General features: G+C 39.7%; 1 protein-coding gene across 1 annotated transcript in view; it reads left to right on the top strand.

Annotated features, from left to right (window-relative positions):
• RPS6KA2 (ribosomal protein S6 kinase A2) overlaps positions 1–13,477 on the top strand; it is a 1,517,835-nt gene extending 1,504,358 nt beyond the window's left edge. Inside the window, exon 21 of the mRNA XM_069234488.1 lies at positions 7,853–13,477. Coding sequence (XP_069090589.1) covers positions 7,853–7,978 — 126 coding nt within the window. The 3' untranslated portion in view covers positions 7,979–13,477. The remainder of the gene's footprint in view (positions 1–7,852) is intronic.
• The last annotated feature ends 1,459 nt before the right edge of the window (positions 13,478–14,936 follow it).

The following is a 14,936-nucleotide window of genomic DNA, read 5'->3' as shown; positions in this document are numbered from 1 at the left end:
CCTTCTTGTCTCTTCTGCTTCCCTTTACTCTCCTGTCTCCATTTGTTTTCTTTCTCTTCCTTTCTTTTTTCTTTCATTCACAACTTCTCTTCTTTGTATCCTTTGATTTTTGCTCCTGTCTTTCTTTTTCATTGTTTTGTTGTCTTCCTTTCACTTTTTGTTTTACCCTTCTTTTCGGGTTCTCCCCTTTCCATCATATCTTTCTTTAATTTCTTTTGTCTTCCCCTCGTTTGTTCCCTCCTCACTTCTCTCCTTGCCTACTTTCCCATTTTTTCTTTGATTCAGGTTGTTTTTTTCTTACTCTACTTTTTCCTCTTTGTTTCTCGGTTTGTCATCTACTTGCTCTAATTTTCTCTTTCCTTCTCTTTTTTCTTTCTGACATGTTTGTTGCCTCTCTTAGTCTTCTTTTTCTACCTATTTTTCTTCCTTTCTACCATTTTATGTTCATTTTTTGTTTCTCCTTTGTTTAGCTTCTTCTTTTCTTTTTCTCTTTGTTATTCTTGCTCTTTATTAATTATCCTGTCTTTTCCAATGTTTGTGTACTCTCATTCATTTTTGCTTTTCTTGTCCTCTTCTTTGTTTCTTTACTTTTTTCTCTTTCACTCTCACTTCTTGTTTCCCGTTCCCTCTTTCATGCTCTCCCCACCTTTCTCTCTCTTCCATCATTTCTAGCTCTCATTTACTCTCCATTCTTACTGCTTTTCTCTTTTGTAGCTTTTTTTCTTTCTCTCACTCTGGTTTTTTCTGTCTCTCCCTTCCTTTCCTTCTTCCTCTCTTTGTTCCTATCCTTACTTTCTTTCTGTCATTGTCTCTTGTGTCCTTCCTCATTTTCTTCTTCATATTTCCTTTTATTTCTCCATCTCCTTCCCTTTTCTTCATTTCTTCCTCTTCTTCCTTTCTCTTCCACTCTTCATTGCTTTCTGTCTTTCTTTATTTCTTTCTTCCTTTGTTTGAGGAGTGGCTAGCTTCCTAAAATAATAATTTCCTACATTAATTTATATGCCATTATTATCTTGCTGTCGTATTGTGTACTGATCACTGACTATTGATGTTTACTTGTAAATAGCTATAAAGTCTGCATACGCCTCTCAAAATGAATTATTGCTAGTAGTCCGTTGTGTCCTAATTCACAAAATGAAAGTATTGCATCAAAATAGGAACACAAGTCCATATTAAATCTCTAACCTCTCAGTATGATTCATAAACAAGGGAAAAACACTCATCCTTGGGTACCCCTGACCTTAACATTTGCCCTAGAGCTCATGTAGCATTAATGGGAAAAACTAATTGCAACTGGGTCAGAACCACCCATGCTTTTACCTTGCATGCCTTCACAACACATGCTTATTTATCACGCGAAATGTTACAATGAATATGCCTTTGCGATGCATGCCTTTATCACAAATTTCATTGTTAGGGCATGGATGGTAAAAGCATATGCGTTGTAAAAGTTTTAAGGATATTGCAGGTGAGTAATAAGTGTTGATATATATATATATATATATATAATTTTTTTTTCACTGAAAAACAAAGGTTACAGGTTAGGAAATGGAATTTTTAAAAAACGTAGAAATTCACTTAAAACCAAAGCATACATGGACGTTATAGTTAGGTTCAGATTTTACATAGACATAACCATGGAAATTCAGGAAATTCATAATTTATAGTTATTGTTATCTCACGAAACTATGGGCCAGATGTATGACCATTTAAATGTACAAATTATCTCAGACACATTTAGCGATTCCCAATGAGGTCGCAAAGACCTACCTCATCAATATTCATGAGGTAGGTCGCAATTTGAGACTCCATTGAGAATGGTCACACTAACAGGGATGCTGACGTGCTGGGGACAGCAGTCCACCACGTCTGTAACTGCTTTTTAAATAAAGCAGTTTTTTTAACCTGTTTTCCTTACAGGAAAATTGGATGTATTTCAAACAAAAAAAATTAAGTTTTCCTTTCATTTTTTGATAGTGAGAAGTGATCCATGTGATCACTAGCTGCTCTGAAAAAATATTTTTGCTTCTATTTACGAATGGGTTACCACCAACTTGAAATTGTGGTAACTGCAATTGTTTTGCAACCGTATTCACAGTCGCAAAAGTATCTTACATTCCCCTGTGACTCACTCTGATGAAGGGATGCCTTTGGCACACCTCTTCCTCATAGCGGCTCGCTAACCTATTCTGCGAGTCAGTAATAGGTTACTGACTCACAGAATAGGACTGAATGTGGGGAAAAGCCATTTCCCGATGGCAAATGGGCCGATGGGCCATTAGTGACTGGGAAATGGCTGCCATACATCTGGCCCTTCAACTCGTGCCCTAAGGTAACTATAATTCCTGCCCTCACCATGACATGTTCTACTACATCATTGATAGTATCACTGAAACATTTGTTATTGATGAAAAAACTTGCATAGCCTGGGTGCAAGGTAGAGTTACCTTAGGGAACGAGTTATAGTTTCTTGACATAACTATAACTGCTGAATTTCTACGGTTTATGTGCATAAATCTGAACTAACTATAACGTCCCTGTACATTTGGTTTTTTTTGTGAATTTCTTTTTTTATATTCTATTTCCCAACTACAACTATATATATATATATATATATATATATATATATATATATATATATATATATATATATATACATATCGAAGTCGAAGGCTTCTGGGCTTCTGCCGAAATGTGTAGGCCATTTTTTCTGGTGGCACCGCGCACTTTCCACTTTCATTGTTATGAAACAATAAATTATTTTACCGGATTTGTGCCATTTCCTGGGATTGCTCGAAGAACAAATTACAGAGTGAAGCAGGCTCCTTGGGTAGAGACAATATATATATATATATATATATATATATATATATATATATATATATATATATTCACTGAAAAAAAACAAAGGTTACAGGGACTTTATAGTTAAGTTCTGAATTTACTCGTACAAAACAATAACAATTCAGCAGTTATAGTTAGAGTTCTTTCAAGTAACTATAACTCTCATCGTAAAGTAACTATAACTCGCACCCTTGCCACGCAGTTTTCATATCAATAATGTTATTGCAAATGTTGCAGTGAGGTCAAAAATGCCATACAAGATCTCATCAATGACATAATATGTGGAGTAATTAGCTGTGCATGGCAAAGGCGCGAGTAATAGTTACCTTAGGGCGTGAGTTATAGTTAGATGAAAGAACTATAACTATAACTGCAGAATTTCTATGGTTTTTTACAAGTAAATCCAAAACCTAACTATAGCGTCTCTGTAACCCTTGTTTTTTCCAGTGAATTGCTATGTTTTTTTAACCTAAAGCCAACGCAGCAGGGGTTGGGCTCAAGGCCTGGCCTTGCAGCCAAGCTCCTATAACCACCCAACCCCATGCCATTCATAGCATTTGGCCGTGCACAGCGCAGGTTGGCCACAGGGCCTGTCTCCGTCAGTGGATGTCTGAGTGGGTGCATGAGGGTCTGAGTGGGTCTGAAAGAGCGTGTGTGAGTCCATGAGTGGGTCTAAGTAGGTGCATGAGTGTCTGAGTGGGTGTGAGAGTGGGCATCAGAGCCTCTGAGTGCATGTATGAGTGAATCAATTAGTGTATGAATGAGTCTGTGGTTTTTCTTTCAACTTTTTCCATAATCATGAATATTAATTAATGAAATTTGCAGAAATTCATGGATTTTTGTGAATATCATGCGCTATGATAGAAAATTATATTAAACCTATAATTTTCCCCTCAACACACGTATTTCACAACCCCTGGGGTCAGGGTGCCTTCACCCTGGCCCCTTATGCCACTTTCAATTTGAATTTTCATCCCCGGGGACAGTGTCCCGTGAAATAAAATGGCGGTTGCAACTTTCTAGTCATGTTGCAGTCAGCCACTTGCAGCGCTTGTTTTCACATGTGTATTCATGAAAATTCACAAATTTTGTAAAATATTCACAGCTAGAGATATACAAATGTATTTGCTCTTAAATACTTCCTAAACAACTGAACAGATTTACACCAAATAACAAAAAAGCACGATATGCGTACCAATAGCTAGCCTTCTGCCAAATTTCGTGTAATTCCGTCCAGTGGTTCGGGCTGTTGACGTGTTGACAGGTTTCTAAGGGAATTAATATGGGAAACACAATGTTTTTAGAGCCCCCTTTTTCTCAGTTCCCGCTTGACCAATCACCCCGAAACTTCCCATGCGCAAAAAGAATCACTGTATACTTTTGTTTCGAAAATTTTGTGAAGATTCGTGGAATAGTGCCAAAGATATAGGCAAGTGAAAAAACACTTTCCTATGGAACTATGGTACTAACTACAACTAATAACTACCTACTGCTGATTTCCAGTAGGTAATACTCTTATATTTTTAACATGCATTTGCCTTTACCATACATGCCTTTAAAACAAAATGTTCATTGAAAACCCATGCGTGGTAAAGGCATATGCATGATAAAAGTTTTCATTTTAAAGGAATGTGTGGTAAAGACGCATGCGTTGTAATGATTGGATTGTCAAGGCAAGTGTGGTATATGGCATGCATGCTTCCATCATACATACAGCATTAATGCTATCTGCAGGCATAAGATACTATAGGGATGTTTTTTAATTTATGTGGACTTCATGTACCCTTGTCTAACATTCATATATCAGACATCGCTCAGTATGCTTTTGTATGACTAGAAATAGCTCTCAGACCAGAAAAGGCTGGAGACCCCTGTGCTTCAGAGATCACACCAATTCCAAAACAATACAAAAAACATAGAAAGAAACCGAATACATTACCAACAAATATGGATACCTAAAATGGATATTTTGCGCAGTAAAATGGCGCAGAGCTGAAAGTATTTTAACATCGGACATTTTTACATAACCATTATTGACCCTGTGTTGCTCAGCTAGCCATGGACCAATTACACAGTTTAACTTGCTCCTTGCTTATCTTAAGGAAATGTGCTCTTACACATACTCTCTCATGGTAGATAGATAGAAACATGCTAACATGCAACAAGGGAGAAAACGTTTTAATAAAGAAGGATATGCTGCATAAATAATGTAAATATATACCACCTTATCTGCAGTCTGGGAGGCACTGCCAGATGAAGAAGAGAACTTTACTTAGTAGAAATATGTCCCTTCTTGGCAACCCTTACATGGGGACAACTCCCACTGCGATGTTGCCATCTAAGGTGGGTAGTGGATCTTGTTGATCTATGATGAAGCTCAGGTGGAGAGGGCACACCTCAAAGTAATATATTTGCAAGATGGTAGGCAGGAAAAAAGAGCAGATAAAATTGGGTTCATGTCTTTGGAGCCGAATTCGCCGGATGCTCCGTATGAAACCTGGGCTAACATCTCTCCACTGAGCGAGGAAGAGGGAGGCATGTGGTGTTACCCCACTAGAGGAGACCTTTCTTATCCTACCCTCTGGATGACTGGTGTCTCCTGAGACACCTTTTAGGATAGCAGATCTCAATCTCCTTACGTACACTTTCCACAATCGGACCAGCGAAAAGATGGTTTACATGTGGATATTGCATGCACACACAGACATGGCTCTGCAATGTCAAATAAATCTGTGGAGACAGCATTGTGAGTAGGATGTGAATAGGCTTGTTCACACATTTTTTAATTATCCTGAAGTAAGTGGTGTATCTTTGGGAAATTTGCATTATGAAATTTACATGAAATTACCAAGTTCATGCCTTTACACCACACCACATCGTTTTTTTAGAAATTGTTATCTACGTGATACCACTTTGGCAATTTTGCAATGTAAGCAGCATTTCAGGTAGATTTGTTGCCTGAGCCGACTTTGCAGGTAATTTTTAAGCGTGGAACTACAAATCAGAATGTGAACAGTAGTGTTTTGAATGCAAGTGGCAGTTCCTTTAACACGGGCTTTCAATAAACATTTCCACTAGATTCGAGCTGACCATTGAAGTAGTTTTTGAGGACACAAACTACAAATACAAACATGAGTGCCAGTGTTTTGAAGACAAGCAGCCAGAAGTCAACTTGATATTACATTTTTTATTTTAGTTTTTACACAAATTGACCAATCAGCTAATTTTTCAACTGAGTGAGATGTATTTCATGTAATTATGCACAATGTTGCCTAAATTTCCTCTAATTTTGTGTAATTATTATATGAATTAAGCCCACTGTTAAGGGGGTCTATCTGTTGCGCATGGTGACTTTCTCTTGCAAACTAGGCTCTGTCACATGCTAAAGCTGAGAGTTTCTGGCCTATCACTGCCTAGACTTCTGTAATGGGGCAGTTGCCATTTGGTGGGCTTACTCACCGGTGGATGGAAGCTTCCTCGCTATAATGTTCTCTGGCACATGGACCCATGCTGTCACATTCTGGGACCAATGCAGTCTCCATTGATCATCTCTTAAAGACCAGGTAGATGTGCTGTATTTTACCCCTGGTGATCAGTATGTTGGGATCCAAAGGGATGCCACGAAAGAATGAGTGAAAATACATTTGAAAGTATTTGCAATGAGAAAAACTGGAGTTTTGGAGATTAGGGATTGTGTGGCCAAAATATAGACGTTTTCTGACCTATGGAGGGTTTGTATGATGGGCACCACAGACAAAAGGTCAAAATCCTTCTGCAGAAGATTTGTCTGTCATCTTACTGTACTGCCTATATTGTGAGGCATGGCATTTACATGCTGGTAATGACTTCAATTATACAATGTATTTCCATCGAGGAGACTCAGGAAACCTACCAAGGAAGGCAAAGCAGGATTAGCTAATACAGGAAACTAATGTTCCGGCATTTTAGGAGTGATCTCTGAAGGAGCAGGTAGTCTAAGCTGACCTCTTTGAACATGGCCAAATTACTGTAAGCGGATGAAAACCCTTTTCAGAAGCTTTCAAAACTAACCTGGGTGCTGTCAACGGTAGCCTTGAACCCAAGCAAATGTACTTAGTCTGGGTATTCACCATGTTTTTGAAAAGGTGAGCTGCCAGAGCTGGATAGTGGGGAAGACATGCTAATGTTGGCTGCTGCCAGCTCACATTGAGAAAACAGCATTGTTGTTCTGGCTTCACAGAAACACCACAGCGACATAAGTTAGGGTCCACTAATCATATGTATTCATTTGTATAGTCTGTATTTCAAAGAAACATACTTTATAAGTTAATGACTGCTTAAGTTGGTGATGCTAAAGACTATGGCCCTCATTACGACTTTGGCGGTCTTTTTTAAAGCCAGTGCTAGCAGTATGATTGCTGCTCTATTAGGAATTTCAAATTGCCCAGCGAAAAACTCACCACAACATTGAAGCCGGCTCGTAATCGAGCAGACGGCAATGTTGAGGTGCTCCGGGTGCAGCAGCACCCATTGTGCATTTCACTGCCCGTAATTCGGGCAGTGAAATGCGCGATGGGGCTGTGCATGGGGGCCCTTGACATCCCCCGACACCCCCATTCCACCAGCCATTCCATGGAGGTGTTTACCACCATGGAAAGGCTGGCGGATGGGGACTCGTAATCCCCAGGGCAGCGCTGCTTGCAGCACTGCTCTGACGGATTATAACCGTCGGACTGCCAGGCTGCAGGCTGCCTGCAGGCTGGTGGTGTTGGTAGTATGACCATGGCGGATCCGCCAGGGTCATAATGGGGCGGTTGGACCGCCTTGTCTACAGCGGTCCGACCGCCATCGCGAGGCTGGCGGTCTTATGATCCCCAGCCTCGTAATGAGTGCCTGAGTTCACAAAGTTCAAGAATTCAAGTATTTTTAATCAATCTTTTTTGCCATTGTACTTCATGAATTAAAAATGTGTTCATGGGTGTAGTTGATCACACATTCTTAACAAATTGTTTTTGCACTTCTTTCACAGGGTGCAATGGCAGCAACCTATTATGCCCTGAACTGCACACCCCAGGCACCTAAGCTGGAACCTGTGCTGTCATCCAGCCTGGCTCAGCGAAGAGGCTTGAAAAGAGTAACATCAACTCGGTTGTAGCAACTGGATCAGGGGGACCCGCCTAAGCCCTGCTTTTCTTTTTAGAGATGTTCTTTGGATACTCAGTGACAGTAATGTGAAAGACTTTCTCATACATTGTCTGGAAGGAACAGGCATCCATCATTCTCACCATCAGCGCCTAGAAATATTTAAGCTTCTGAATCCTGTTTTTTAGATTTCCCCCAGATCACTCTGTGCCAGTTTTTACATTTGCTTCTTCTTCTTTCGAGATGTACAGGTCAAACTACATAGAACGCATATACCAACTACAATTTTACATTCTAAAGCCAACTTGTGTCATTGCCTTCTCTGCTGGTATCAGCCAGGGTATTCGGATTAAGTTCCAAGGGCTGCTGTAAAATGTTGACACACTGTGCTTCTGTAACAGAAACCTTCAGTTTAGGGAAGGGGCTGCTTTGCATCACCATTGTGGGCAAAATTATTTTGAACTCCGTGTTTGACGTATTCTGTAAGCAAAGGAGATTTGTTTTACTGTTTATTGAGGTTGAGAAAGTTTGAAAGGTTTTCCAAAAATTGGCTGTACATAATACTCGGATGTCTGCTGCATCTTCAGAGGATGTTTATGAGAGAGAAAGGACTATTCACACAAGAAGCTGGCAAGCGGCATGAACCCTAACTCTAGACTGACGGATGTCACTCTTTTACTTGAAAGTCAAAGAAACATGCTGCTTTTCGGCTCATGTTTGCTCTACCTACATCATTTTTATTAATGTCTCCAATGCCAGATGTGGAATCATTCCATGTGATATCTTAATTTTTGTTTTGTTTTCTATTTTGAGTTTATTGAAACTGTGCCTAGGTAGCTTGAAGTCATTTCTACATCCAGTTTGAGCAAAAGTAATTTTCAGCTCTTCCAAGATGTATTTTTAAAACCTAAAGAGGTGGAAGGTCAGCTGAAAATGCAAAGTAGAAACACACACTCTTCTTAGTACAAATGAATAATATTCTCTTTATGAATAGGTTGTTTCCTCTTTATTATTGTTGCTGATAACATATCCTCAAAGCATGTTGATAAACACAATGTGAAGGGTTGACAATAACGAAAGAATTTACAGTGCAGATATAAACAACCAAGGCTGTGTTTAACTCATCCCAATCTGTCTACCTCTCGCTCTGGCCCAGAAGAGGGCCATTGACGCTTGCTTAATGGTTGCAACATCCACCACAACCTGCTTTCGGACTGAGCAACAGAGAGTGCAAAACAGGGATTTAGTACTAATTGGATGTTAAAACATAACCCCTGTTCATTGTGTTCTACCACTGTTTGCATTGGTAGACTGCTCTGTGAAAGCAATTGTTATTGCTCGTTACTTCGCACTGAGTGTTGCACTTCTCCGTCAACAGCTACGTTTGTTTCACATGCACCCTATGTTTCTTTGAACTTGACCCTCAACTATAGTTGTAAAGACAAACTAATGGATACATAAAACAGCCGTCCAATTACTGAAAACACTGTTTGGTTGCAGTTTGTATTCTTGACATATTTTCAAAGCCAGAGATCGTGACACTTTGATTAAGGACTGATGAAACAGTACAGGTGTGATAGATATGACAAAACTATTAGGAAATAATGAAAATTACCAAATAAATTGTAGGGAATCACTGTTGTTTCTATGTTAAGTACTACCTAGATATCTGTTGTGGAAATAGGTTATCCTTGTCGATATCTAATGATGGAAGAGATGAATAAAATGAAAAACAGTAGTAGAACATTTTTCATCCCCATGTTTAAATGTTAATTATTGCTTTGGCTTGATGTAGTATTATTATCTATATAGTAGCGATGAATACTTTAATTAATGTGTCTAACTTATATCATATTCCTTTCTGATACAGGCCAGCATACACCACTGTCCCCAGGAGTGTAAATCGTACACAAAATTGTGGTCATAATAATTACAATTCCCATGAACAATTTTACAAATTACTGTCATATTGCATCATTGTATATGAAAACAAAAAGGGAATTGGAATGAAATGACAGAGATTTACAACGCTCACATCTACCACAAGGTGCTAAAAGAGGAGAGCTCCGAAAGAAAAGACAAAAAGAGAAAAAAAATCATATAAGATAAGGAGAACTGCTATTCATTAGTTAAAGGGAGTAAGGCTAGGTCTTCAACGCTTTTCTAAAGCTATTGTGTTCTTGCAAGTCACTGATAACTCATGGGAGGAAGTTCCACAGTTTTGCTGCGACCACAGAGAAGGTTCAACCTCCCCACCTGATCTTCCTAAATTTAGGAATGACTGCAAGATTGTAAGTGGCAGACCGAAGCTCTAGAGGGGATACATCTCTAGAACATCATTGTCAGTCCTCTGGGACTTTTATTTTGAACCTCCCTATGAACAGTGTATACAACCTTAAAGGTAAATGGATTTGTTCACCAACAGCCAATGCAATTTGGAGATACCCATCAATACTGATTGATGTTTAGGAATTTCAAGAATCAGTCTTGCGGCAGCATTCTGTACTGACTTTAACTTAGCTATTGCTGAGTTAGTGATCCCTAAATAAAGTGCATTGCATCAGTCAAGTCTAGAAGAAATCAAAGCAAGAACTACCTGCTTGCATGCTTTTTTGAGGGATATAAGGGAACACATTCCTCAAGGTCCTAATAATCCAAATACAAGTGCATATGGTACGATTGACCTGAAGGTCCAATGATAACTTAGTATCCATTAGTACTCTCAGATTTTTGGTGGAGTCTGCTGGAATGGGCAGTGCAACTAGTATGCCTGGTCACCAGGAATTATTCCAAATGGATGGTTGTTTGTCAAAAATCATGATCTCATTCTTGTCCCCATTCAGTCTGAGATAGCTACTACCCATCCATGTGGCTACTGCCTGCATACATTTCTTAAAATTGCCAGCAATGGTCTCTGTATCCTTAGTGATAGACACCATTTTTTGTTTGTCATTGGCATAGGATAGAGCCTGCAGCGCAAAGGACCATATCAGCTTAGCCAGTGTAAGACATAGAGATTAAAAAGAGTTGGGCTCAGGGAGGGGGCCCTGAGGCACCCCACATGGCAGAATGATGGGATCAGAACTAAATTGGTTCATAGCAACTGTCTGTGACCTATCCTCCAAAAAGGACGTTAAGAGATCTAAAGCTGATCCTGAAAGCCCCAGATTCCGCAGACCATCAGCCAACAGGGCAGGAGAAATGGTACCCAAAACTGCAGATAGAGCCAAAAGGATCAATACCACCTCCTGCCCTGCATCAACGCTGGAACGGATGTATCAACAGCTGAAACCAGAGCAGTTTCTGTCCCTTGTTTGGTTCTGAAACCAAATTGAGAGGGATCCAGCAATTTGTGCTCCTCCAAATATGTCACCAGTTGTGAGTTAAGGTGCTTCTCAAATATTTGAGATGGAGTAACCAGTAGAGAGATGAGTCTATAGTTTTTCAAACCTCTGGGATCCAAGTCAGGATTTTGTAGAAGAGGATTATCAGTAGCTCTTTTCCACAGTTCAAGAAAGGTTCCTGAGCTATTAGCTTTTTTGATAGTGGTTTCAAGCTGAGGAGCGACTGTCTTAGCTAGCAGCTGCAGGATCATAGGGGGACCAGATTCAGAAGGAGAGCCTGACTTCACACTAAGAAGATAAAGCTCCACTTGCTCAGTGGTCAAGCAAGAGAAACTAGGGAGTCCCATTTTCTGATTGGCACTACATTCTCTAGATTCTGGTAAGCTACCCTCCCCCTGCGAGCGCTCATAAGTAGAGATACAGGAGCCTGTCTTAAGGGAGTCAAGTTCCCAATATATATTTAAAATTTTGGTTTGGAAAAAGCTCACCAGACTATTACAGAATTCTTTGGTACTTTCTGGATTGGCGAGTGTAGCGACCGTAGAGAGCAGATTGATCCATTTGAAAAGCTGTCCTGATGACTTGGATAACTCAACTTTCTTAGTTCAAAAGCTAGCTTTCTCTTCTTTAATGGCTGCTTTATGATCTTTCATGAAGGTCCTATACAGATCTTTTCTCTGCAGATCATACTTTTTCACCAAGTCCTTTCTTGGCGCCAACAAGCCTATCTTAACAGGCTAAGCTTCTCAAAAAACCATGAAGAAGTTGGCAACTTGCTTCACGCGTGACTCTCCCTAATGGGTGCAACAATGTCTAAGGCTGATGTAGGCCAAGACAAAAATTCAGATGCCGCTAAGTCTGCATTATCATGGTTTGTCCAGGTACATTCCTTTAAGGCCTGAGATAGAGTTTCTTCCGAAATCACCTTCCAATTACTTTTAAAGATATTACTATGGCATTTAGAGTTCTCTTCGGAGTGATGTTCATCCAGCAGAAAAAGGGCGACGTAATGGTGGGACCAGAGTAATGAGTCGCATTCGAAAAATACCATCCAATGTATGGCCTGCCCTATGTGTGAGGTATACATATTGTATATTGGTAATAAAATTTTGGTGTTGCAGCTTGAAATGGAACAAAATCCTCGTCTAAATTTATGTTTGATTACTGAATGTGCGTGGTTATGCTAATTAGCAAGAAGGGGCTGTTTAGCATCATTTACATATTGTACACGTATGCTATCTTGTTAAATACCTTGCTGTGGTAGAGTTTACCAGTTTGCGGCAACAAAAATTAATTTACACATTTATTCCTTGTGGCTACTATAGTAGCGTACATTTTGGAGGCCTTCAGAATAACACCAAACAACACAAGCAATTATTGTAGCAAAATAACACACATTTATCATGTAGTATGAAACTGAAGAGTATCTCTTCGTAAATTGGTACGACCTTCGTAATCTAGTATGTGTGTGTTAATAAAGATGTCAATAAAGTTGAAGTCCTAAGGTCTTGAAATGCACTAAACATAAATGCAATAGAGCTGTGACAGTGATGCATCTTCTGGGTTCCTATTTCATGAATCCGCAGCTTATTATATTGAAAACAATGTAGAATGGTCTCAGAGCGCCTACAGCATATCTATAGACTATGAAGATTACAGTGTAATTGTCAAAAGCGCTGGTAGATGAAATGCACTTCACAGGACAACCTGAATGTTACAGGTTCATGATTTGTTTTTCAAATCTAGATTATGTTATACTATTTCTGATCATTTTAAATCTATTGAATGTCCTTGTTAGCCTGCTGTAAAATTGTATGTGCAACGCAGCAGCTGCCTAGCCCTTGCCCTTTTCCGAGAAACATTAGCACTGCAATTGTTGACATGGATGAATGTATTGGTACCAAATGCAGAACAGATGCGGCCACCCATACCTACCTGGTACCAGATGCTCATTAAGGAGTGAGTGAGCTTTCAGGTATCGTTAAGACAAGAGTGATGAAAAGCTGTAGGTGAGGATTTGTACATTTTACTTGAGTACATAGGCAGAGAACGATGCATTTTTTTGGCCACTTGCTAAACCTGTCAGGGCTCAGTGTTCTGTAAATTAGTGCTGCAAAGTATTAAATATTTGGCTTTAAAAATAAATGACGTGCGTTGCTTTGAAATATTACCAAGATAGTGCTTTATTTTACATACTGGAGACACTGTCTAAGGGCGTTTTACAGATCAGCTCAAGAACTAAACAAGAACTGGAAAAGCCAATGACTCTCGGCTCTAAAATCCCAAGCTGTTGGCTACACCACTGCTTTTTAGGGTCGAGCCTGCGTCGCATGCGCTTGCGCATGCGTTTTGCTAAGCGAGGCGCTTTTGTAATTAAAAAGGGCTCGGAGCCCCATCCACGTCACGTCAGTGTTTGTGTTTGGCTTGTGGGCTTGCCTGTTAGAATCTGCTTGATTTCATTAGTGGAAGGCATGCATAGTCATGCCTTTTCCGGTGGATAGCCCTGCTCGAGCACATGGACCAAGTACAGAAAACATGCGAGGCTCGCTGTTTTCTGTGCGGCTCGTGGACTACCTTTTCTCTATTTTCCCAGCGCGATCTCGCTTGGCAGAAGTCGAGCGCTTTACATAATATCAACCCTGTTTCACAGTTAATTGCACTTTTTCCGGTTAGTACATAAATGCAATTTTTCCGATAGGTTTCATTACCAGTGAAAAGTCGGGTTAGGAGTTTACAACGCTATCAGATCTAATGCGAGCAAACGCGAGACCCATTGCATTGCAAATGCTTGTTTGTAATTGCATACATGCTTATGCGTGGTGAAGTATATGAACACATGCAATGGCAAACTTGGAATGGTCTTTCAAATGTAGAAAATCCATTCCAAGATATTACCCGGCTTCACAATACATGTGTATGCATGCGTAGAAATGTAAGCGTCCTGACGTTTTGTGACAGCAGCCATTTTTAATATACCAATCCATCATGACAAAACCCATGTCAGTTGAATAAATTAAACTATTTAAAATTTTTTTAAAATAATGTGAAATCTATAAAGTTTTGCAACAGGCCCAGCAGTGATTTGCAGCATACAACCAACCCACCCCCCACCCCACACACACACACAACATACACAGACACACAAAGAGCATGAAGAGGGGGTGGAGGTATTTTAAAAACAAGCATTTGTATCGCAATAGGTCTCGCATTTGCTTGTGTTAGAGCTATAGGCATTGTAAATTCATAATTGGACTTTTCTTGCCACATAAATCGGTCAACCCTGCCTGGTAATTTCGTCTTTTCCTACCATATAATTCCAATGGCCCTGCATATAACTAAAGCACTTCCATTTACCTTCTTCCTCTATCTGCAGTAAAAAAATGAAAATGTTGCCATTTAGCATCCTAATTTAAATCTGACATACTAATTCCAATAGAATACCACCTTCACCATCCCACCATCAGAGTTGCTGACTGGCTAACACAATACCCCCCAAAAAGACACAAAGACAGCCACAGAGGAGAAATAAACTAGAAGGGTCACCCAAACATATCAAAAGTGTTCAAACAGTCATATTGTAATAAGGATATTAAGTTGGTCTGAATCATGGCCATGATTGAAATAAGG

This window comes from Pleurodeles waltl, chromosome 5 (genome assembly GCF_031143425.1).
Source record: "Pleurodeles waltl isolate 20211129_DDA chromosome 5, aPleWal1.hap1.20221129, whole genome shotgun sequence".
Lineage (NCBI taxonomy): Eukaryota > Metazoa > Chordata > Amphibia > Caudata > Salamandridae > Pleurodeles > Pleurodeles waltl.
The sequence above is the reverse complement of the archived record's forward strand: the minus strand, read 5'-3'. Positions and strand labels throughout refer to the sequence as shown.